The 26,106-nt window shown below is 46.6% G+C and overlaps 1 protein-coding gene across 2 annotated transcripts; it reads right to left on the bottom strand.

The window, feature by feature from the left end:
• Window positions 1–5,739: 5,739 nt before the first annotated feature.
• On the bottom strand, window positions 5,740–24,261 carry FBXO7 (F-box protein 7). Of its 2 annotated transcripts, none has more exons than XM_056115240.1 (9): window positions 24,087–24,261; window positions 19,322–19,616; window positions 15,925–16,155; window positions 13,580–13,721; window positions 11,346–11,429; window positions 10,315–10,410; window positions 9,215–9,391; window positions 7,743–7,780; window positions 5,740–6,577 (listed from the first exon to the last, which is right to left on the bottom strand). In XM_056115240.1, exons 1-9 carry the CDS (start codon window positions 24,206–24,208, stop codon window positions 6,188–6,190), a joined length of 1,575 nt encoding a protein of 524 aa, XP_055971215.1. In that variant the 5' UTR covers window positions 24,209–24,261; the 3' UTR covers window positions 5,740–6,187. The 2 variants fall into 2 exon arrangements, with proteins under 2 accessions (XP_055971215.1, XP_055971224.1); XM_056115249.1 differs by lacking the exon at window positions 24,087–24,261 and adding an exon at window positions 23,883–23,944 and having other exon boundaries at window positions 19,322–19,464.
• Between the last annotated feature and the right edge of the window lie 1,845 nt (window positions 24,262–26,106).

Genomic DNA, 26,106 nt, shown 5'->3' with positions numbered 1-26,106 from the left:
ACGGGCATCCTTCGCCCTGACCCCCCTTAACCCCACCCCAGCCCCCCGTTTGCCTGCTTCCCCGCCTCAGATAACCCAGTGACGTGTCTGTGTGTGGCTAGTGTTCCCATATCCTGTCGGTGTTTTGCTTGTCTTTGAGCCGAGGCCCTTGTGCCCGGCTCCTCCTCCATCATACGCTGTCTTTGCCGTCGAACCTCAGCCATACTGGGCCGCAATAAGCTCTCCATGGTATTTGGCAACGAAAGGAGAATCAGTAGCAAGTCAGCCATTGTTTGAGGTGAAGGGTGAACCGAGGAGTCCCCAAAGCCTCCGCTTACTCCATCTCATAGCTCCGTTGGGTCCATATCTATGGGGCAGTTGCCTCGTGGCAGGGTGGGTTACACTCTCCCACTCCACTTGTCCTCTGCCCCGGGCCAGGGGCAGACACACGGAGTAGACGCTGCTGCTTGCAGTTCTGCTCTCAATACAATCTGCTAGACCCCCAGGGTTGGGTGGGAGTGGGCCAACAGCGCCACAGAGTGGGAGTTAAGAGTTTATAAGCCCATAGAAAGAACTCTGCTGGTACCTCCTCCTGTTACTACCGGTCTCTCTCTCTCTAGCATCTTCAAGAGGAAAAAGCAAGGCAGAAAGGAGATTCGGCGAACACACATGCACACAAAAATGTTCATTCCTGTATCCCATCACCTATTTTATCAGTTCAGGATTCTCTTCTTACTGGGTCTGGTGTGTGGTTTTGGAAGTCACACTCAGGATCCTGCTAGGGGGCATGCCAGAAGTGCTCAAGAAACCATGTGTGGGGCTGGAGCTATAATACAGCAGGTAGGGCGTTTGCTTTGCATGTGGCCAACCCGGGTTTGATCCCCAGCATCCCAGATGGTCTCCCGAGCACCACCAGGAGTAATTCCTGAGTGCATGGGCCTGGAGTAACCCCTGTGCAATGCCGGGTGTGACCCAAAATGCAAAAAAGAAAGAAGAAAGAAACCGTGTGGTACCAGGAATGGAACCTGGGCACCCTTGCAGGCAAAGCCTGCCCTCCAGCCTCTGAGCCATCTCCCTGGCTTTGTCACCCAGCACCGGGGTCTGTCTTAAGAGCAGACCTGCCTCTCACTTGGTCACTAATCTATGTCAATTAATGAGCCAAAGTATCGGCCTCTCAAAGACAGGCTCCACCCCTTCCTTTTCCTCTGATGATAGCAAGTGAGGTGGTCTTAGTGGAAGGACTTTGAAAACCTGACCCAGGAGGATATTAGGGTTCCCACACTTGGGGCTGGAGCAATCATACAGCAGGGAAGTTCTTGCCTTGCATACAGCTGACCATGGTTCCTGGCACCCCAAGCCCTGCCCCACCAGGAGTGATTCCTGAGTGCAGAGCCAGAAACCCTAAGCACTGCTGGGTGTGACTCAAAAACAAACAAAAATTCCAGCACCAAAACTGGTGGGGCAGGTATAAAACCATGTTTTAGGAGATTAAAACAAGAAATAGCCGAGGTGGCTGTCACTCTTCTATCTGGAGAGTGACATCAGGAGCCAACAGTCTCACCCAGCTCTCGGCAGTCAGAGCATGGAACATATCCCCGAGGCAATGGGCTGATACAGCTGCCCCAGCAGAGCCAAGGCCACAGGCAGAGCTCGCCTCACTGCCCACCGAAGGAGCCAGGATGTCTGGCGAGAAGGCCCAGACCTGTGTCCTTGGCAGTCTTTCTCGGAGCTTTGAATGCATATTCATCAGAGCAGGAGCCCTGAGCCAGGCTGCCCGGGGACGCAGTACCAGAGCAAGTGTAGCCGTGGGGGCCCCTCAGCGAGGGCCCACTCCCTGGAGAATGAAACTCCTGGCCACAGGCTTCACTTCTCAGACTGTCCCTGCTCCCTACACACATTTCCCCAAACTCAGAGACCTTCCAACCACAGGAGTGCAAGCCCCTTTATCAGCCAGGCACCCCCCGTTTCCCTAAGCATGCATGCATGACTCCTACCATGGTTTATTCAAACACTGAAATCGCTTTCCTGCTGGTCAGTGAGTGTAGACTACAAAGGGTCTTGGGGAGACCACAGATGGCCCCTCTTGGACTGTTTTCTCCCAGAGGGGGCGACAAACATTTCATCTTTAATAACCATGGTATTAGGAAATAGGAGAACCCAGCAGGGCGGGGGATATCCCTCTAGAATGATTACAAAGGTTGTTTTCTACTTTGTTTGCCAGCTCGTACCCAGTGAGAGAATGGCATATCCCTCTGAGCCAAGATGGTACAGCTGGACCATGAGGGCTCTGGCTGGTTTGTGAATAAGGATTTAAAAGCATGAACAAGGATTTTACAACAGACCTCCCCGAGTCAGGAAAATTACCCTCTTCCAGGACTTCCTCCGCGTAGCATCAAGGGGTTCTGGGGGGTAACCCAAAATTCGCCTTCCCTCCCTGAGTCTGAGTCACTGCCACCGGAACTCAGTCCCTGCAGAGGGGGCAGGTGGCCAGGCCTTTTCCCAGCTCCTGAGGTGTTGGGCTTCACTCCCATGGTAGCAATGACAGGAGCTGTGAAGCCAACACCAAGCACCTTCAAGTTCCCGTTCAGCCAATGTTGTGGCATTTAAGGGACAGGCCTGTGTCAGTGTGGATGTGGGGAAGAGTTGGGATCCACTGTGGGGTGGATGGGTGCCGGGACGTTTCCTGGTGAGCCTTCCTAGAAAAGGAGCACTAAGCTGGAGGAAAAGGCTGTTTTGACAAGAGTGTGGATATGACGGGTCACCGACCCTGAAACAAAACCAGAGATTTGTGGTGTGAGCTAAGAAATTTTGATACTAAAAAGAGCAGAAAGGGGAACTGCAGCCCTCCACGGTGCCAGTGGCCGCACACAGGCTGGCATGGGCCCCGTCGGCCTGGGTTAGAGGGCAGTGGTGAGTAGACCAGAATGGTCCCAGGAATTGTGCAGGGTAGGATAGACAGTGCAGAGGAGTGGGTGCCTGCCCTTCCCCAGCCAGAGGCCACTGGAGAGAGGAACGATCCCCACGATCATGCTGAGAGCTGTGGTGCTTTATTCCGTGCCATCAGATTGGTGGTGCCTCACAGGTACCCAGAACTGGCCAAAGGGCCAGGGACAGGGGCCGGAGCAATAGCATAGCGGGTAGGGCGTTTTTGCCTTGCACACGGCCAACCCGGGTTCGATCCCCAGCATCCCATATGGTCCCCTGAGCACTGCCAGGAGTAATTCCTTAGTGCAAAGCCAGGAGAAACCCCTGAGCATTGCTGGGTGTGACCCAAAAAGCAAAAAAAAAAAAAAAAAAAAGGTCAGGGACAGACACACTTCAACAGTAGATCTCCCTTCCATGGCCAAGGCACTGGGCTCTATGGCTGGCACCACCAAAGACACACCAGAACAACCCAGGTCAGAACAGGTGAAATGAAGCAGGCTCGAGCCCTGGTGTGAGCTAGTTAAGACAGCCCTGGCACAGGCCAGGGGAAGCCTCACTGAGGGGTGCTGTATCGCAGTGCAAGCTGCCTGCTTCTAAGTGTCACCCAATGCCCCGGGCTTCGACGCAGCCTCTGAGCAACTCCAAGGCTGCAGTCTAATATTTGACTCTAATAGAAGGAGCACTTGGGGGGAGGGGTGGCTGGAGGCAAAGCTGGAGGTGTGGGGAAGTTGCAGCCCAGTGAGTCCCCAGGAACTACTGACAAAGGGCACAGAGGTGCCTGTGTGTCTACAGAATACCAGCCCCAACGGATGAGGCCGGACCCAGTTTTGTGGCAGGCCCCAACAGAAAAGTGCAAATGGTTGGAAATTGTTTTTTGAAATGAATGAGGTATTCCTTTAAGGGAATACCCATCTCAAACATAACATTCCTCCTATCATGTGTTGTGCTGAATTCTGAATACTCGCCAGTTGCACTGACCGGTTTACACTCTATCTGAAGTCCGTGTTCTTTATGATTTTTCAGTGTGTCTAGAGTAGATGCAAGTTTGAGACTGATGCTTTAGCTGCATGGCGATGAAGCAGCAGGAATTTAGGGGGCAAAATAAACATTAGGAACTCCCAGGAGTGACATTTTAGTTTGGATGAAACCTCTATTGATTACGAGCAAGCCGGTACTTCCCACCCATCTTACGCTGTCGTGTCTCCTACCCTTCCCTGGAGAGTCTCCCATGCTGACCACACAGCAGAGAACTGGGCGTGCACTGCTGCACAGGGGCAGAGAGAAGACACAGTGGGTTCAGATGTTCCCAAGGACCCAAAGCGAGGGAAGGAACATCCAGCTCCATCAGGAGTGAGAGACAGTCACCCCAACCCATCCACCCTCCTGCTCTGATCCCAGCCACACGAATCCAGGACTTCTCATTCATTCAGGTCAGGGGTGGGACAAGCAAAAACATGGTAATAAAAATCAACTCAAGGGGGAAAGAAATAAGGAGCCCTAGAGAGTGGCTAGGGCCACAATGAAACTAAAAAGGCTCTGATCTTGCTCTCCTTACAAACAGCATGAGGTCACAAAGATCAGCAAACGGGGCCACTGCCAAAGAAAGGATAATCTGCTTGCACCGTGCACCAGCAATAGACCAAGTTTCCATCTAATGAAAAAAAATATAGGATTTCATAAGCTTCAAACAATCCAAGGGGAAGAGCTTTGAGGGCAAAAAATTCGAACAGACTATTCCATGACTTAGGTGTACATACCCTGCCAAGCCCCTAGCCTAAGAAAGACCTGCAGTGTATTGGGGTGAGGGGTGAGAGGGACTAGTATCCATCAATGGGACACCAGCACCCCTTGAGGACCACCTGGAATGACTGCACTTTGAACACTTGCAATTGGTGCTTCTGCTCATCACTGTGTCCTTCCTCTCACTCCCACTCATAGTGCAAGCACAGAGAGCGCTCCTGCACAACTAGGAGCTTTGGGCCTAGCGAAGCTTCAGAGCGACCCTCAGCCCACACCAATTAAAGCCATATGGCACCTAATGAACACTTTATTTTTTAAAAAGCTGTCCTGTCCTACAGAGCAGATGCTATTCAATACTGCAGAAAATGTATCAGCAGCTCCAGTCCTTTTCTGTACATGAAGCTACTAAAAGTGACATGGCCTCTGGGAAATCAGATCACTGACTGAATTTTCTTCACTGTGATGGGGGGAAAACCTCAAAAAATGTGTAGCAAAACAACATTTCCACATCTATGTAGGTCTCAGAATATTCTTGCAGTATGTAACATTCCACACCATTTCCTTATTTACAAAAACAGATTTTTAAGAAGCAGGAAGACACTAGTATCTTCCTAGATATTTTCTGCAGATACCAAGTGTTTTACTCCTGTGTTGTGATTCAGATTTTAATTCGTCATTAAAGCATGTTTCTATAGGTATTTGTATGATAATACTCTTGTGTTGGACCATTTTCCTGTTGTAGGAAAAAATAAACCTTGAATTTTATGTTATGAAAAGCAAATGTTCTTCAAATAATAAAAGGCTATCTCTGAACAAGTACTTGACCAGCATTCGAAACAAACTTTGAAAAAAGATGTCAACAACTTAAGATTACAAATTGGGCACCAAGCATTCAAAATTCAAGGTGACAAGCCTAACCCCAGTACAGAAGCCACAGTACGAGTCCTTGTCACCCTGTGGTCGGTCTCTATACAGTGTGGCTGCAGAGTCTCAAAATGTCACCATGGAACCTGAGTAAGAACCGAAGTGGGTGGGGATGGATTGAGTTGCGGGGGAGGGGTGTTCAAATCCCAAGTCCAGTTCAATCAAACGTGCTCTGCGTCTTTCTTTTATTAAGTCTGCTTCTTCAAATTGTCATCTGAAGAAATGATACCATTCACAATAAAAACCATCTCTTGCAACAGTCTGCTGATACTGAAGAGGTTCTCTGCATAGTCTTAAGCATTCAATCTCTGTGTAAACAAGTCGAGATTGCCACGGAACTTACACTACTTATTTAAAACCCCCTGTGCAGAGTATCTCCACAAACACCCTTTACTCCACAGGGGAATTCAGGGGCAAGTCAGCAGCTGACAAGTCCCAAGCCCAGCCTTCTCACGCAGTCAGCGTGGGGCCAGCAGTGCCTAACGCTTTGGCTATCCCTACTACTAGGGTTCTGTGAGTGCAATCAGAAAACGCTAGAGCTCAGTACCCTACAGAGATGACATCTGCAGTTTTAAGGAAACAAATCCAAGCCTAGCCCAGAAGTAAGAGCACAAATCCATCACATGAATGGAAGCCGGCTGTCAGTTGGCCGACCCCTGCTGGGTCTTAAGGGAAACCTGTCATTGGGGCCACCTCGTCCTGGCAAGATGGGGTTCGGTCCTGGAAAGGGGCCAGTTGGATCAAAACGTGGCCTGAGTGGGGGGAACTGACCTGGTGTCCCCCCGGGCCCAGGTATAAGTGAATTGATTGGGTCTCCGACATAGGGAAGCGTTAGTCTTTCATCATATTCACCACCAATGATTCCCGGAGGAAGAAGAGAGCTGGAGGGAAAAGGCCTGGAGTGCAAAGGATTGGGGTAGAATGGAATGGGGTGAGGGGGGGATGGCAGAAAGATCAGATGCCGTCCTCGCTGAGCTTCTTTCCTCTGTTTGTGTCGCTTCTTGTAGAGCTGCAGAAAAACAGAGACAAGGTACGGTAAGTGATTTGGAGGTTTTCCCAGAGTCTTCATTTATTTTCACTTTCCTTCCCCCTTACTATCAAGGCAGACAAACCAGTTATCTAGAACAAAACTTTTCCTAGTCTCAACCTGCATGAATAAGGCAGCAGGCTCTGATACACTGCCAAGTGAACCCTACTTTTAACCTCCCTGCAATGGAGCAGTCATGCTAATGTGAACTAACAATAAGTCTAAAGGAGGAATAGCTGTGTGAGATGTCCTCTCCATATTGTAATCAATCTATAGCTCTTAAACTAGAATGCAGTATTAAACCTTTTTTTGAAAGTGGACTATTATAGTATGTTTTCTGCATCACACCATAAAATATAAAGCTAAGGGAGGCATGAGGAAAGCATACCTCCATATTTTTACCTAAAATTTTGTCCATAACAGATCTCAATTGAAATATTGCTCGAGCGGGCCCAGTAACGTGTCCATTGGACACTTTGTTGTTACTGTGTTTGGCATATCGAATATGTCACGGGGAGCTTGCTCTCGGTAGCTTGCCGGGCTCTCCGAGAGGGGCGGAGGAATCGAACTCGGGTTGGCCATGTTGGCTGCGTGCAAGGCAAACGCCCTACCGCTGTGCTGCAGCAAGAAAGATGTTTATTTTAGCAGATGGGACATAAAGAATAATGCTGTGTACTTTGTTTCCTTGGGTATACCAATGTCTTTTATAGTAGTCACCTGTAAATTTTAAAAGATATATTCATTTCATAATGCACTAAAATCTAACTAAGGACTATTCTAGTACAAAGAGAACTCAAGTTAATTTTTTTTTGTTCAGCTGGGGTTAGATCTGCCTCGCACATCTGTGAGGCCTTAGGTTCGATGGCCAGTACCACCAGGAAAAAAATCAACTGCCAACACAAGAATGGGGGGAAATCTTTTCTATTAAGAAAAAATAAAACAAGAATCATTGAAAACTAGTAATAAATTTAACACACTGACGCTGGTGCTGATTCTGGTTAATGAAAACATATTCAAGTGTGAGTTACCAGCAGGATCAACAGTCTCTTACCACGTTATGATAAATGTACAAAGACGTCCTTCATGTATTGATCCACTAGCGATCCCTGTACTATGAATATTAGCCTTGGTATTTAAAAGCACATACCTCTTTCCAATCCGCATCTCGAGCTCTGACGGTACTGTCTGCAAAAGAAAACAAGGAACAAGGAATTTAAGCAGCTGGCTACTTCTTAGTACCTGCAGTGAGAAACGAGCACTCCCACATTTAGCACTGAAGGATGGGAACTGCATGACCAACACACACTGTGCTCCCTGCACCTTCCTGTAGCTAATGCAAGTCCCCTCTTTGGAGTAAGAGCAGCAGCAGTGCTGCCCTGTGCAGCTGGTTATGTCAACCTCCACCCCAGGTGCTCATAGATGTGCGGTTTACTTGGCTGTCCCCCTGCTGTGCTAACTCACTGCCTCCCCGCATCAGCTGCTCCTCAGCTCATCTAGGTGTGTCCACCACTTCTAACCCCACGCCTCTTGTCACGCTAACCCGAGTGACAACCTCTGAGTGTCTGTATTATCATTCATGATTATTACAAGAGGGAAAAGCTAACGAGTTTTTTCTGTATATAAGTTACTGACTCCCAACCCTATTCAATATGATTCAACTTCAAAAGTACAGTCATGTTTTAATACAGTTTTTTCCAAAAGAAGTATATAAGACAACAGGATCAAAGAATTGGATAGAAGACAGTGAAGTTGTCTGTGCAAGCTATTACACCGGCACCGAAGGGAGACATAAATGCTCGAGCTCCTTGGGGGCCAGAGAGACAGTATAGTTGGAAAGTACTTGTCTTGCATATGGGTGACTGAAGTTTGATCCTTGACACCACCCATGGTCCCCTGAATCTTGCCAAAATGACCCTTGAGCATTACCACGTGTGGCCCAAAATTTTGTAAATTAAAATAAAAAAAAGCTTAAGCCCCTTAACAAGTATAAAAAATTTATTATAAAATGAATTTTATAAAATCTGAACTTACGTGGAGCTGGAGATAGTATAAGGGTTAAGGCATTTGCCTTGCACATGCCTGCCCTGGTTTGATTCCCAACACACTTATGATCTCCAAGCACCTCCAGGAATGATCCCTGAGCACAGGGCCACTAGAACAAAGACCTCAGGATTCACGAAGGAACTTGAATAAATGATGTCACATAATTCTTACATTGTGAAAAATTTGGGGTGGGAGTTGGGGATGGGATTGGCCACAACCGGTGGTGCTCAGGACTTATTTCTGGCTCTGTGCTCAGGATTGAGCCCTGCTGATTGTCAGGGGACCACATGTGGGGCCAGGGATTTGAAATAAGATAGGCTGTGTGCAAGGCAAGCAGCTTTACCTCCAGTACTATCTCTCCGGCTCTACATTTTGAAATTTAAAAAAAAAAAAAAGTTATTTCATAATCCAAGTAACTCTGCACGACACTTTACCCAAAAAATGTGGGAAAAACCCCACCGGTTAGATTATATAGTTGCTATAGTGACAGAAGTTTGAACAACAGACAAAGCCTACAACTGAAAACTTGGATAAGCGTCAGAGTTCAGTATCCCGACACGCTCTCAGGGAGCTCACCTCGGAAATCCCGCAGATACAAGCACCTCCAAAGGAGCTGGTCATTGGATGCAATGTAGAGATCGTGGCAAACTGCAGACAAAGACAGAACAGAGCGAACATCCAGAAGTCGAAATATCCGTAGTTTCAGCTCCAGTGGAAGGACCAGCAGCCCAAATACATCCGGTAGGCTCAGCGCTAATGGGGAGAGAAGAGAAGAAGCAACTGAATGCAGGGCAGCAGGACCACACACCTCCCGGGCGACACAGAGACAACCTGCAGACCATGTGCGTTAAAAGAAATTTCTGCAATGTTTTATTACAGCACAAGAGAAAGTTGGTTAATACAGAATTTTGAGTCCAAGACTGAAATATAATCAGAACTACTTCAAAGTTATTAACATGTATATTAACAAGTGCGTGCATGTGAAGGTCCAGGGTATCTACCATAGGAGTTAAATAATGGGGGGAAAGGTTGTTGTTTCAGGGACCACACTCGGAAGTACTCAGCGATTGCTCTTGGTTCTGCATTCAAAGAACCCCAGAGGACCATATGGGGTTCTGGAGACTGAATCTGGGTCAGCAAAGTGCAAGGCTAGTGCCTTACTTGCTGTAACCTCTCTCTCTGGCCAATATGTATATTTTTTAATTTAAAAATGACAGACGACAGATATTTATTGTGGTAAATCACAGGAACACAAAACACAGACACAATTCTCACTTTCAAGATATTTATAACCTCAGTGGAACTGGAAAAAGGACGACAATCAAGATTATGTACATGATGCTGTAGAAATACAAAAAGGAAGCAAGTAACACCTATTTGTTACTGATTTGGAGCCATCCCCAGTGATGCTCAGGGCTTACTCCTGGCTCTGTGCTTAGGGAGACGGGAACTCAAACACTAGCAGGCCATGTGAAAAGCAAGCGCCTTACCAGCTGTATACTCTCTTTCTCTTCCCAGCAAATAACATTTAAACTAACAGCTAAGCTTAGTCTTAGAATAATGAACTTTCACCAAGAGAAAAGAGGAAGAAGTTTTACGTCACAGCAGAGTAAAAGCTCACTAAGAAGACATATTCTTTCTGGCCATTAGGCCTGTGATAACTTATGAAGGCTCACCTTGTCGGGTAAAAGCTAAAAGCGGATACACCAGTTGGTCTTTGAAGAGGCGAGAGAGCTTCTGAAGATCTTTGTATATCTTGGCTGCATTTTCCCCTAGAAAAATTTTTTATGAAAAATCAAAACACTGTATCAAGAGTGGAATAAACTTGTAATTCTGTCCTGTATTTCCACTGAACTAAACAGAGGCAGTAAAGGAATCTTCCCGACAAGTTCCTACATAGGTAGATTCAAAGTCTCCAGTAGAAGAGGAATATAGAGATTCAGAAAACTGAATGTTGGTTGCAAAGCTAAAATCCCATGACATCAAATTAACAGAGATATAACCAACCTATACATCTTAAGATGATCTTACAGTAAGAAAAACATGGTGTGGGACCTATACCTACAACAAAGATTTCTTGACAATCTACCAGTGTGTCTGGGCACTGCAACCAATAGGGCACATGTGAGAGTGGGATTAACAGAATGGCAACACTTTCATCACGTGATGATTATGCATCAACAGCAGGGTCAAATATTTTTCGATCTTTCCAGTCAGTTCTCCTCTAAGTATGAGATAACAGTTACTATCCTCACTTGAAACACAAGACAAAGTATAGAAAGTCTATCTGAGGGCTCAGAGTAAGTAGCAAAGCAAGGAACACAGGAGAGGGAGGGAGAGAGGGAGGGAGGGAGGGAGGGAAGGAAGGAGGGAGGGAGGGAGGAGGGAAGGAAAGAGTGTGGGAGAGGAAGGGAGGGAAGAGAGGGAAGGGGGAGGGAAAGAGTGTGGGAGAGGAAGGGAGGGAAGAGAGGGACAAAAGAAGGGGGAGGGAGGGAGGGGAAGGTAGAGAGGGAGGGAAGAGAGGAAAGGAAGCGAAGGAGGGAAGAAAAGAGGGAGGCAAGGAAGGAGGGAGGAAGGACAAACAAGAAAGATAAACTCTGCAACATTAATCTCAAAGAAACTTTCAATAAAGAATATTCTTTCATTATTTTTTTTAAACTGAACCTCTAAAAGTTTCATCCCATATGTTAAATTGTGGTTCGATTACCTGGTTCCTCTTTGCAAATAAAAGATTCTGGCAGCAGCTGCAATTTTTTCACACTTCTGATCTCAGAACTGATTTTCAATGTAGCTGTAAATGACCAAAAGAAAGATGATGAAACATTTTTTCACTTCATCAACTGCTTTCTTTATTCTTCTATGGGCTCAAATTTCCCTATCCCCAATGTACAAAGAACACATTATACAAAACCAACTGTTCTCTGGCTATTTCCTTCCCTCAGAGCAAAGTCCAAAGGGTAAACCTGCCATCACATGAAGTCATCTACAACACCACCATTAAAATCTACGCCTTCCTATAGTGTCCACGAAGTATTATCAACAGCAGTTAATTCGTGATTAAGTGATAAGCGACAAGGCTAAGAGGAGACAGTTGAACACAATAAAATCATTATTTTAGCAAGGTCACCAAAAACTCCATTTACTTTTAACTGAACCCTTGGCAATGAATCTTCCTTTGTTTATTAAAAAGAATCCTGTTAGTTTTCACAGCGTCATCTTCCTCTAGACCCAAAGGACCAATATTCTTGACATCACCAAAGGGTTCCATTTGAATCATGTATACAAAGGGGCACTTCATCTCCTTCCATGAAAGAGCCAGTGATGTGCTTATGCACATGTGCACGAGCAGGGTATCTTGGGTAAAGGCAAGGTTGAAGGACACACTGCTCCTTTTCAAAAACCTCACGCCTGCGATGGCCGTCTGCCATGCAAGTCTGCAAGGAGCTAGCTTGCCAAGAACAGGAAAGGAACAAAATATCAGGAACTAGGAAAATCAAAGAAACTAAGAAATCATCAAGACACTTAGCAGCTACTCTCTTTATATGCTGAAGAGCCTAAAACTAGTAAATAAAGGTTATCAAACACTTTTTTAAAATGCTTTCCTACAAAACCGCAGGCAAAAGTATAACCACACATTATTGGTTACTTGAACCTTGCAAAGTTATGACAAAGCAGAAAGATCAAATGAAGGTGAAACCACTGCCCCTCTACATGGAAGTTGCATTCACTCACTGATGAACCGAGGAGAAATGCCAGGGCCTAGTTACACCAGAAACTCATGACAGACAAATGTGAATGATCACCAAATCTGTTAAAACTAAAGCTTTGTTTTTTTTAAGTAACATTTCAAAGAATCTAGTGATTCCCCAAAAAAAGCAGAAATTACATAACAGGGTCCAGAACTATCTTTCATTTCAAAGAGTACTGTCTGTGACTTTCAAAGTAAACTTTAGTAAACACTTTTCAAACCAAATGCCGTAGGGGCCTCAAGAAACGAACAAAGCATATGCTGTCAATGTGTAAGTGGAGTGTTGGGGGTGTGTACCAAGGCCCCAGAAACCAGCAGCTGTTGCCAACTGCGGAGCTCGGGCACATCAAAGTGACTGCCTTTGCAACAGGAAAATGCCCTACTGAAAACCAAAGTCATTCCAATCTTACAGACTGTCTCAGCTAGCGAAGAGAACAGAACCTAAAAAATCAACAGAAAATCGAAGCTCCGAGTCGTGCAAACAACTCTCCTGTTACAGGACTACTCCAGAGACCACATGGAGCCAGAACGGCTGGCCAGGTGGCTGCTGAGCTGAAGTGAAACACCGTCATGACAGATGCTATTGTGCTGCCAGTGAAATTTCTAAATATAAAAGAGAAGAATTTAAAAAATTATTCAGGGGCTGGAGATATAGCACAGCGGGTAGGGCGTTTGCCTTGCACGCGACCCGGGGTTCGATTCCCAGCATCCCATATGGTCCCCTGAGCACCGCCATGAGTAACTCCTGAGTGCAGAGCCAGGAGTAACCCCTGTGCATTGCCAGGTATGACCCAAAAAGAAAAAATAAATAAATAAAAATAAAAAATAAAAAAGTGTTCAGAGTGACTAAGGGTGGGAAATAAAAATCATACCAAGGCCTCCAGAGCCTTAGCTCTGTCTCTTGGCGTGAGAGTTAAGAGATGCCAAACTGTAAAAACATCTCACTTCTTCCCATCTCTCAGCTCGAGACCCTGGTTAAGAGACATATAAAGAAAGAAAAAAGGTCACAAGTGGTAAAGTCTTTTCACTTCTATCACAACTCAGACCTTGTTCTATAATCTTTCAGACTCGTGTTATCAGTGGCCAAAGGACAAAAAAATGAAAGACAGATCCTAGCTCTCTCGGCAGCCATCAGGAAGCGGCCGCAGGACACTGGGGAGAAACGCAGGCACGGCCGCACCTTACAGCCTTACCGTTGACGACCATCAGGGCTCCCAGAGGCACACAGGTAAGCACTGCGGTGCCACCCTCGCAGAGAGGGTGCGAGTACTGCAGCTTATACACACCGCCTGACTTCCAAGTCTCGGGCATGGATACAACTTTGGTTTCAGATCCCTAGCAAGAGAAAGCAAAAGATGACAATGATGAAGAAAGGTGTTACTTTTCCAAAACCTTCAAAATGCCAACGGTCCCTGACTTGTGTAGAAAGGACAAGTCCATCTGGCCCCCTTAATAGAACAGGTGAGGTCATGACACTGATAATCAGAAATCATCATTCTGGCCAAGAACTGTGTGCTGAAAGAAGGGAAAGGGACAAACATGATAACTTTCAGTACCTGTAGTGCAAACCAGCATGTCCCAAAGGAAAGTGAGAGGGAGCAAGAGAGGTGGGAGAGAAGAACAGTGTCCGCCGCAGAGGAAGGCTTGGGAGGGGGCGAGGGTTGGCGGGAGGGAAACTGGGGACATGGTAGTGAGATATACGCACTGGTGAAGGGACGGGTGTTGGAACCTTGCATAACTGAAACTCAAACATGAACAACTTTGTGACTGTGAATCTCACGGTGATTCAATTAAAAAAAAAATAAAGAATAAGAAATAAAACCAGTGGTCATTAACACTGCTAGTAATGTCAACAGAAAGATGTTACATTACATCCTCACTGACTCTGGCCAACTAAACCATATTATTCAAGACCTGCTCAAATCCTTTTCGATATTCTCCCTTGCTTTTCTCCCCTAACATTCTGTGCGTGTTTCTATGGTGATATCTATAATGGTATGTATCATAAGATGGTAACTGTGCTTTTGTTTCTCTGCCCACTTACAGAATCTGTAAGGACCCGTGCCCAGGACACTGCATTGCAGACACCTGAGAATCACCGTGTTTCCCAGGGTGGTGAGACTGCCCCCTGGGGGTGCTGGAAGGATCCAGGGATGCAACTGGGTGGAGAGGGAATGAAGAGGTACTTTCTATTTTGTTCTGTTTAAAGGTGGCACACTGGGAGGTGGGGCGGGGGAGTTGACTGGTTCTTTTATTCTAAGAAGGGGCTGGTGAGCAAATATATTTGGGAAGTTCTATCAGGGCTTCTGAAAACTTTTTCCATTTACAACCTTTTTTCCCTAGAAAAAAATTGTATGCTATATGCTATACCTATTATATATAAACCAAAGACTTACTGATGGCAAATCGTAAATTAAAAAAAAAAATTCACAAAGCCCACACAGAGTGATAACCCAGGGACTAGGCTAGGGTCCAAAGAGAGGCTCTGCGGGCTGAGTGACCCTGCCATCACATGATCCACAGGTCGGAATAGCCCCCAGCCCAAGTATCACCAGGTTATGGTCCAAAAAACAAACACAGAAAAGCAATGAGGCTCTCCCGCTTGGTTCCCTAGCACCTGGCCCAGCAGCTCTATGGGAGGAAGCACGATTCTCACGCACATTCACGTTCAAGAATCTCTAACTGTTCCCTGTGAGTTTCTGGCATACGGCATCTAAGGCTCTCCTAAAATTTCACCATTACAGTACAGTGGTTTGTCCATTGGTTCCCGTGCCTTTGGACTAGAAGAGCCTGAGCATGGAGAACGGCGTTACACCTGCAACAAGCAGCTACTGCTCAAGGGGATGCTGAGTGGAAGGAAACAACTACAGCAAACAATGTCACTCTCCAACTTCAGTAATGTTTTGCTCTCAATTCATACAACCACTAGCGTAAAAAAATAATCTAGTGAGGTGCTGGCAAGATAGCAAAGAGGGTTAAGTGACTGCACTGGCCCTGTGTGTAGTGGTCCCTGAGTGCAGAGCCAGGAAGAAGACATGAACACTGCCAGGTGTGGCCCCTAAAGCAAAAAAGTTAAAAATAAAGAACCTAGTGAGGTCTGCCATGCCCAACCCACAACTGCTGCCCTCCTCCTGGTCTCTGTATTATCACACGTGGCCTTCTGTCTTTTCTAACTCAAGCTGTCATCACTTCTGTAATAGTACGTTTAAAACTGATAAAAAGAAGGCTGGGATGTGGCTCAAATGCCCTGCACATGCCAGACCCCAGACGGTTCCCCAGTCATCCTGGAACGGCCCTGCCCCCACCACAGAGCATAGTCAGCTGTGACCTCCGCAACAGCAACCACACACACACACAAACAGGCTCAGGAAATGAAGGTGAAGAAAAAGACCTGGAAAGAGAGGAGTAACTACTGACTGCCCACAGTGCATCCACCACTGTATACAGCAACTGACACCCATCCAACCACAGCTGACCAAGACTCGGAAATATCATCCACCCCTTTCTGATATACCCTCTTTCCCTCCCGAGTGCTGACCTGAGGTTTGTAGCCCGACTCAAGCATGAGGAGATGTATCAACACTATCAAGGCATCGTTGGCGTCGGCACAGTCGGCTGACTGATACAGGAGCTCGAGAGAATGGGGCACCTGCCCTTCCACCGACTCACTGCACAGCATTGGTTCTGAGGGACAGAAACCTGGAGCGCCCTCTTCCATATCCACAACATCCGAAATCGACTCCGCTTCCAAAGTCTGACTAGGTCCCGACTGAAAGAAACAACAAAAATAAATGCAGGAGCAAGAGACAATATAGGGGTTAAGGCCTTGCATGTGGCCAACCCTTGTTCCATCCCCAGCACCACCAGGAGTGATCCCTAAGCACAGAGCCAGGAGTGTAAGCCCTAAGCACAGACAGGTGTGGTTCCCTAAACAAAACAAAGGAAGGTGGGATGGGGTGGGGGGGAGACAATAAGACAAAAATAACTAGGCATTTATTTTTACACAGACTGTATCCTTCAAATGAACTGAGTTGGCTAGGTTCAGTCATCTAGTCTGAACTGGGTTCAAACCACCTGTCTGGGTTCAGAAATAAGACATATTTTATTAAGCGCAATATCCTAGAAAAATTCTGCTCCTCCATCTTGAGTTTCTTATCTCTATTAAGTCTGGCTAACATGGAGAAAACCTGGAGATCAGCCTTGTCTTTTCCATCTACTTAAGAAACGCCACAGATCCCTTAAAGATCTCCATGTTTATGCCCCTGGCACTTCAGACCCTCTGTCCCCTCACTTCTGACTATAGTCTCCCACTCCACGTTCTTCTCCTGGCCATTCCCAAACCCTGCCGCCAGTTTTCTGACAAGATTCCAACTATGGGGATACAGAGGTGGCTTAAACGGTTTGCCTGTGTGTATCAGGACTGAGTTCAATTCCCAGTACTACCTCGCGCTACCTTCCACCAGCATCATGGGGCCTGAGACCCCGAGCTGTGCCCCCTCAAACAAAACAAACAAATCCAATTATGTCCTAGGTCCCAGCCTGAAAGTTGCTAGTGTCCCCCCAGCACAGTTGGCAGCATTTCCTTCAGCTGGGTCCTAGAATGTAACTAAGGCATCTTTTGGGGGAAAAAGGTCTACAATGAAGTAAATCAAGAAAATGCTACGAGCTATTGCTACCTCACTCTCCATATTCACAAATTACTGGCATCCTAAGGTCTGAGAAGTCCAGTAATGTTACTTAATAAGAACTATCATCCTTTCTCAGAGCATCCTTAGAATACCAGGCACTTCATGAAACTAGTTATTCATAGAGGACATGCAATGAAATGCAGGCCTGCAAAATTAATTCCAAACTCCTAAACTCCTCAGCATACGAGGTCCGTCAGCAACTGGTCCCTGCTGTGCTCAGTTCCCTTTCTGCCATTCTGTCCTCCGCACTACACCAGCAGAAGCAGTACAGACCATAACTCTGCCCTGCAGAGCCTTGAATGTGTCACAACAGGCAGTGGGGGGCAACTGGGGAGGCCCTGTCGCAGGTTAGGAATGTGCTCTACCACTTACTATCGAGTCTTACTCCCTGCCCAGGTTGCCTCTCTTTAAGTCCACTTATTATTTCCACTCAAAGGGCAGAGCAAATTAAAATTATGTAGCATGAATGAAAGGAAATTAAAATAAAAGGAATAAAAGGACAGAATAAAAGGACAGAAGCATGTAAAGAAGCAAAACTCCTGGAGACATGACCTCTAGTGGATTTCAGAAAAGACCCAAAATCACCAGTTAAAACTGTGAGGCCAAAGACAATTCATGCTACCAAAAAGGGGCTCCATCAAATTCTTGAGCAAATATCTAGTTCAACTAAGTACACAGGCTCCTTGCTTCTAATGCATCTATTATGTCTTACTTTGGCGTTTTATTGTTTACTGACAATTGTGTGGCAGAGAATACATGGAAAAACTATTTTAAAGGGTTCCCCTAACCAATGATATGGGCCAGAGCTATCAGAATCACCTCCAGTGTTTGCCAACTGTTACTCCCAACTTCATGAGGACATCCTCTGAGCCCTCCTGATAAGACAAGAGCAGTTATCAGCCCGCATGCATGCGAACATTTTAAAAAATGCTCCAGATCACATCTCTAAATAAATATGTCATTTGTGTTAGCCATTGCAGACTCAACAAATACTAAATGAAGTCCCAACTACAATGAAGTAATAAAAGTAATTTATATATAGGGACAAGAGTAAAATTTTCCTATCAATTCACTTTACCCAACTATTTTTCCCTTAATGCTGCACACCACGCTTAGTTAGCAAAGCAAAAAGTAATTGTTTCAAGTATTTGAACTATTTCAAGTATTTGTGAAATGACAAGCTCCGTTTCCACAATAAGATTTTAGCCATCCTATACAGATCTCAATACAAAACAAGCTTTCAGAACTGGAATGACTAACTTAAGACAACAAATATTTCTCAAAATTTTCAAAAAGTAGCTAGCAATTACCAACTGATACTGTGAGACTTTCATCTTACTGGACAAATTGGGAGTTCTTTAGGTTTTTGGTTTTTGTTTTTGGGGTGACATCTGGCAGGGGTCAGGGCTTATTCCTGGCTCTGCACTCAGTAATCAGTCCTGCCGGTGCTTGGGGGGACCATTTGGGATGTCAGGGATCGAACTTCCCTGCAGAGTGCAAGGCAAGCAAAGGAGGAAAGCAACTGCACCTATTTTCAAATTTTGTATTGCCACACAGAATCTGAGATGACAGTTTGAAAAAAAAGATGCAAGTAAATATCCTGCAGATCATCTGGAAATAGCTAGATACCAGCCTTACTAGATGGAACAAAGCTTACAAAGGTGTAACCCAAAGAAGCAAAGCTGGGAATCCTGAGAACAGTGGCAACTACAGAAATCAAGGAGTGACTGGGAAAACAGGCTCTTCAGAATGTCCACTCATTGCTGCTCCAGACAATTTAGCAGTTTTTAAAACAAGAAACAAAAGTTTTGGCAGCAAATGTACACTGATGAAGGGACTGGTGCTGGAGTATTGTATGACTGAAACTCAATCATGAACAAGTTTGTAACTGTACACCTAACGGGGATTCAACAAAAAAAATTTAAAAATAATTTTTTAAAGAAAAAAAATTAAAGCTACGGAGACAGCTCAATGCAAAGTAACATAAACCTGGGCACATACCCTGACCAATGGCCAGGCCTATATCACCAGCCTATTGGTACTGGCTGGAGATGTCCAAAGGCTCTGGAGCACAACTGGGAGGGCCCCAAAAAGGTTAAACTGATTTTTTTTTAATGTGTTTAATTCTAGATGAATATAAAGTGCAGTCTACTGATGCACGCATATCCTAAGTGCTACAGAATCGTAGTGGATATGGAGGGAGACTGAACAAGGACCCCCTTTCCTGCCATGATCCTCACCACTTACCATGCTGTCATCACTCCTGACATCGGCCTGGGCTGCCGTTTCCTGCACTGAACCACTCAGCTCTTCGTTCTGTGTGCTGGACTGATGGGAGCTGGCGGCCAGAGAGGGTTGGTCATTATCCTGGAGTGAGGAATGCTCTGAATCTGTGGATGAAGGTAAATTAGGTGCTGGAATGGCATCTTCAAGAATCAAACATATCAAGTCCCCAGAAACAATCCCATATGAAGCCAGGGTCTCTTCATCTCCAGTGAGGGCATCCTTGTTGTTCAATGTAATTGCAAACCGGGCATCGGAACTGCCAAGAAAGACGGATAAGAATAGTAAGAGCTACCTGTCTCCATTCCCCTCAATAATACATTTGGAACACAGATAAGGCACATGATACAACCCCCAAAGAACATAGCCACGAGAAAAAAAAACAGTTCTTTGGGGGAGACTTTCAAAATTATTCATCATCAAATGCATAGATTATAGATTTCTAATAGTCAAAATTCTGGAGACAGTAATTCCCTACAATTAATTTATGCTTTCCACAGTTTTAAGATGCACCTTCAACAGTTCTAAAATATACATTTCATGTATTTTGACATCTTTGAAATAGAAATGCTCTTTAAAATCCAAAGCATATCAGTTAAATAGCATTTTTCTCTTTAGTATGACAGAATACTATGCATCATCTTACGGCAGTAACACATTCAACAAATCTTTTTAAAAATAGCAATTCTACCAATGGTACGTCAGTCAAACAGCAATTTTTCCCTTTAGTATTATAGAAAACTGTGCACCTATTTTAAGGCAGTAACAGATTCAACAACTCTTTTCAAAATGTAAATTCTATGACGAATCATTCCTCTGCTGAAAATCCTCCAGTGATTTATCTGAACTCAGAACAGACTCTAACATGCCCTGCAATCCTGACATCTGAGCTCTACGCACGCTGTTCCTACTGTACCTCCTGCCCCCTTACTTGCTATTGTCTAGATCAGCAGTCTCCAACCGCTGCTCTACTGCTTTATTCCATTCTCATGTTTTGTTTCGGGCTTGGGGGCCAGACCCAGACATGCTCAGGGTTTCCTGCTGGCTCTGTACTGAGGCATCAGTCCTGGCAGTGCTCAGGGGGGCATATGTGGAAAAGCGGATCAAACCCTGATGGGCCACATGCAAGGCAAGCGCCCTCCCAACACATCTGATGTTGCACTGTCTCTCTTCCCGGCCCCAACAAACTTAAGGTTCATAAAACCAGGTACTGTTAGGAGAGACTGAATAGAAATTAAGGCACTTTCTTTGCATGCAGCCTTCCCTTGTTCAAATCCTGGGCAACCCCTGTGGTCCCAAATAGCTCCTGAGCAACACTAGCTTGGCACAAAAGCAAAAACAATTAAAAAAAAAATCCACCTCAGGAATTTTTGTCTACTGAATTCAAAACTGTACCTCCAGTCATTGACAGAAAGTATCTGTGGAAAATGCACCTAAGTAAACAGTAACTGGGAGTTTCAAAACGAAGCAGAAATCAGGGCTACTATCCAATGTCGCTATTGGGCAGTAAGCCTGTGTTTATTCTGCAATACTGACCCAAGTTCCAAATGAGCCACCATCATCAGTTAGACAAATGCATGGAGGTGCCTGAGTATACAATTCATCCTTCCTATTGGTAAGAACAAGTTCACACTTGTCAACTGAGACCAGTTATGATGCCTTCTAATGGAAAAAAGCACAAATTCAAAACCAATCCTCCTATACAAGCCAAGAGCTCAAGTGAATCTAAAGCGATGAGCTTTTCTGCACCACAGACCTTGGGTGGTGACTCTCCAAAATGACTTTGGGGGAATCATCATTTCGTCAAAAAGAGGTGGAGTGATTAACAACAACTACGTGAGAAAACTTTTACATGACATTTACACTCAGCAATGCTGATTTCATCAGATTTTTTGAGACGTTAGCCACATCCTTCGAAAATTATATTTTGTTTACTCTTTCTTAAAATGCCACATTTTCAAAAGATCCAAGTCATTTGTTTTCCCTCCCATATGTACATGCATTGTTTTTCTTATCAATTAAACCTTCTTTGGTAGAGAAATTACTACTGCTTATTAGAAAATTAGAGGTTATGCTTTAATTTTACAGATGCTATGAATGAATACAATGTTGAAATTCTGCAGCAAACCCAGAAAACCACCACCCAACACTGGCAGAAAAGAAGAAAATATCTCCAACGAACTACACATGTATCTTTTTTTTAACAGTATAATAAAATCCACTCAAATATCTATTTGTAGAATGTAGAAAAGATTTAGGTACCTTCTTAAATAAAACAAAACAAAAAAACCCAAAGTATTCCATACCCCTTTAAAAAAGGGGAAGAGTTATTTCTAAAGCTGCTCGTGGGCTTTCTATGAGGATTTTTTTTTTAAATGACTGTTTTCTGAAACTCTTGGAGGTGGAGGAGAGGTGGGGGGAATGGACACTTCAAGTTCATAAAGAAAGGCCACCTTGGAAATCTGGGCTTTTCAAAAAGCTGTGGCTCTTCAGATCCACCTGCTCAGTAAAGACACTTTAAAAGTAACAAAGCTGTAAGGACTCATCTTAAACAACCATACATTATACCCTCAGTAGAACTTGTTTCCTTCTCCAAAGGCGAAAGTAACATTCCTGTCAGTAAATGAGCCTCAACTGCAAAAACAAGCCTGAAAGAGAAACTATGGGCTCTTGGGTGAATCGTCTGAGCTTTCCATCCTTTGAAGACTAGCCTATCTAATGAAAAATGTCCGTTATTTCATTTTCCATACATAACCCCACACTGAGAACACCTTCAGAAGACGAGCTCATTTCCAGCACATTCTCCAACCTGGAAATCCGTGGGCATGTCAACGTCAGACGCAAATGGTTGGCTTCCTCCCCTCTGGAAAACGTCCTGTCACTCTCAAAAGTGCATCTATCTCTCCTCATCTATCTCCCTTTACCCTCCCTCTCCCCCCCAGCCAATATTTCTTCTAACAAAACCATTTTACTTTTTTTTTTGGGGGGGGATTAGATTAATTTTAATTTTCAAAATTCATTTTAGGGCATGACTAGGACTAAACGAGCAAAAAAAAAAAAACACTTAAGGTTTTACACCAAGAAATAACAGTCCTAGAATCTTGAAAAGGAGTTAAATCAAGATCTTATTTTTTTTTTATTTGTAAAGGGGGTTAGGGCATTAAAAAAACAAACCAGAAAAAACGGCTTCATATCAGAACATGAGGGAATCAAAAGTTCACAGGACAGAGGTCCTTTTGCTGAATTCCCTACAAACTGAATGCAAGTTTCTGAAAGGCTTTAGCAACCTAAGTCCTTGATACATAAATTTTCATCCTTGATGTCTCCTGAAAAGTAGTCTCCCAAATCTGCTAGTTCGGTGTTTGAAGAGCACTGCGCCCCCTTGGGAACCCCGCTACCCCCAGGACCCCCAAAACTCTCCAAAAATACCCCGGGGGAGACAAAGTGACCGCAAAGGTGGCACCTGAAGCTCCTTTTCCCTGCGTCCCTCCCCTCCGGGCCCCCCAAAACTGCCAGCTCTCCGGGGTCATCACTGCAGCCAATGTTCACCTCTGTTTTAGCAAAAGGTGCAGGGGAGCAACATCTCACCCGGAGGGAATTATTAAATAATTAGAAACGCCCCCACCCCAACATCCCACTCGGACATGGCAAAAATCCCTGCAGTGCGTGAGCCCAGGCGCCCCCTACCCCAACACCAGGCAGAGTTGACCTCAGTGACCTCAGCCTCTCAAAGGTGGTGCATACACAGGTGGCCCCCGGGGATGGGCCCAACTCCTAACTTTCTAGAACTTTCCCAGCGGGGTCACAGCAATACATGGGCAGTCCAGGAAGGGGAGCTTACACACACACACACACACACACACACACACACACACACACTGGCACCCCTTCTATCGCCAGGACCCGGGCTTGGCTTCACCCCCCACTCGGGTTTGACGTCCCAACTCCTAATTCCATTCTAGAAGTTTCCAACCGGGTGACAGCAATACATGGACAACGGGGAGCTTTACACACATGCACACCTTCCACCGCCAAGACCCTGGTTCGGCATGTCACCCCCCACACACACCGCACCCCCACTCGGGTTTGACATCCCAAATCCTAACTCCCTTCTAGAACTTTCCCAACTTGGTCAGGGCAATAGACAGGCTGGGGAGAGGAAAGGGGGTCTTTTTACACACACACACACACACACACACACACACACACCCCTCTTCCGACACGGCAATGCGTAGGCAAACGGGACGGGGGGAGAGGGGGCTTCACTCACTCACTCACCCCTTCCGTCGCCAGGAGACACACACACACGGGGGGGGGGCTTCACAAACACAAACACACACCCCCCTTCCGTCGCCAGGACACACACACACGCACACACGCAAGCACACAGCCCCCTTGGGTCGCCAGGACCCTGGCCGGCGTCCCCCCACTCGGGTCCGACGTCCCTCGCCCGTGCCTGGTGGCGGGAAGGGGAAAGGGGACGGAGGCGGGGGGGGGGGGGGGGGGGGCGGAAGCGACGGCTCACCCTGGACGGGAACGGGGTCCCCGGGACGCCGGGCCATGGTCTCCGCGAGCCCGGCCCCAGCCCCAGCCCCCGCCCCGACCCGCCCCGACCCGCGGCGGCCCCTCGCCGCCCCCTCGCCCACGTCACAGACCCGCGGGCCGCGGGGCCGCCACCTCGCTCACGTGACCGCCGGGCGCGCCCGCGCCGCCGCCGCCGCCGCCTCACCTGAAGCCCCAGCTGGGCAACAGGGCCCCGCTCAGGCGCGCGCGCAGCTGCCCCAACGTCGGCTCCGCTTCGGGCAGCTCCAGCGGCCCGGTCCGCTTCTGGAGCCGAACCCGCAGCCTCATGGCGGCGCCGGACGCTCCACCCCGCTGCCGAGAGCGCCCCCTGGAGCTCGCCACGACGGCGGGCGGCAGGAGTCGGCGCTGGCGCCGGCGCCGCGGGACTCGCGCTCGAGGACTCGGCGCGCGGCTGTGCCGCCTGAGACGCATGCGCAGACGCCGCGCCCGCCCCGGGGCCGTCGCGGGCTGGTGGCGCTCGGTTGCGCCCCGTTACCCCCGCCGCCTTTCTGGAAACCGGCCGTGCTTAGGGCGAAGGTGCTGCAGGCTAAACGATTACCCGTGCCTCTGAGGCCCGGTTCGCCCTTTGACCCCCACCCCCCCCCACCCCATTGCCTCCTGGGCGTCCTGTCGTGCCCCCTTAACACTGCTTTGGATGGAAATAGGAGCAATCCGGGAGCATGTTAGTGAGGCGGTGCTGCATCCCAGAGTTTAGCAGCTTCAGACAACATGATTCCCAAGGGCCAGGACTGTTGCTCCATAGTTGGAAGCCTGCCTCATGAGCTGGGGGGAGAAGGCAGCTGGACTAGAGAAGGGATCCTTCTAGTGGTTGGAAGGATCGCTCCAGCTGAGAGAGGTGTGCTAAAAGTAGATGAAGCACTAAACTGATAGCCTATCAGTATCTATTTTGCAAACCATGATGCCAAAAAAAGTAGAGAGTATGGGGGAAATTGTCTGCCATAGAGACAGCGGGAGGGATGAGATGGGGGAATACTGGGGACATTGGTGGTGGAAAATGTGCACTGATGGTCTATCATTGTATGACTGAAACTCAAACACGAAAACTTTGTAACTATCTCAATTCAATTTTTTAAAAAAAAGCGTTGTTCCACATGGTCCAGGATTTGATGATTGCCCAGGTGGTCCTGTCTGGTTCAGATCACAGACAACACGTATCTAGATTTCTGTTGAAGCTATCCAAACTTGACTCAGGCTCAAGAATCAGCCTCCAAAGGCTTCATTCACTCAGCAGATGACAGGACACACGTACACATCCTCCCTTATTCACATTGATCTACTTCCCATGTTGTGGCATGTAATTCTGCTGGGAGCAAGTGATTCCGAGGAAGATCCTGGCAGACGCCAAGATGTCTTTTATGATCTATGCCACAGAAGTCACGTCTTAACACTGGTGGAGGGGTCAGGCCAGGGCTATTGAGAACCAAGAGATCAGGAGAGATCGGAGGCTGTGTGGATAGTTGGCCACCATCGCAATTCTGACAAGGCAGATAACCTAAGGTTCCTGCAGAGAGAGTACCATCAGGTTCCATTCCTGTGATAGAGCCTTGTCTTGAAAATCATGAGTTGAATGAAGTTTCAGCCAGTAGGTGGCAGTACTTGTCCACATCGTGGTCGTCCTTAATAACTAAGCATCAGGTTTCTACTTTGCACCATATGTTATCCCAGCCTCTGGGGACTCAAAAGATTGAAAACATCTTGCTAGCCAAGAAGACATTAAGTTGTGGGAGGCAACTTTTGTAGGTAGCACCCTTAAGTGACTTCTTTATGGTTGAGATATAAACAGTACTGGGGTCAGGGTACTTGGTACAAGGGTTGTCATGCCAATAAGATTTTTTAGTGGCAAGGCTGGAGTGACAGCACAGCAGGTAGTGCATTTGCCTCGCACGCGGCCGACTCAGGTTTGATTCCCAGCATCCCTTATGGTCCCCCAAGCACCGCCAGGAGTAATTCCTGAGTGTGTGAGCGAGGAGTAACCCCTGTGCATTGCTGGGTGTGACCCAAAAAGAAAAAAAAAGGTTTTTTTAGTGGTAAGCACATGGGGTTGAGGTGAGGTGGCTGGGTGTGATCAGAGTGGAGGGCCAAGTAGGAGAATCTCAGCTCAAAATGAGCCTGTAGCAGACTGGAAAGAGGTCAGTAGGGTGCTTGCTTTGCATGTGGTCTACCAG

The sequence above is a fragment of the Sorex fumeus genome, unplaced genomic scaffold, assembly GCF_029834395.1.
Source record: "Sorex fumeus unplaced genomic scaffold, SorFum_2.1 ptg000003l, whole genome shotgun sequence".
Lineage (NCBI taxonomy): Eukaryota > Metazoa > Chordata > Mammalia > Eulipotyphla > Soricidae > Sorex > Sorex fumeus.
Note: the sequence above shows the minus strand (reverse complement) of the source record. Positions and strands in the feature narration are given on the sequence as shown.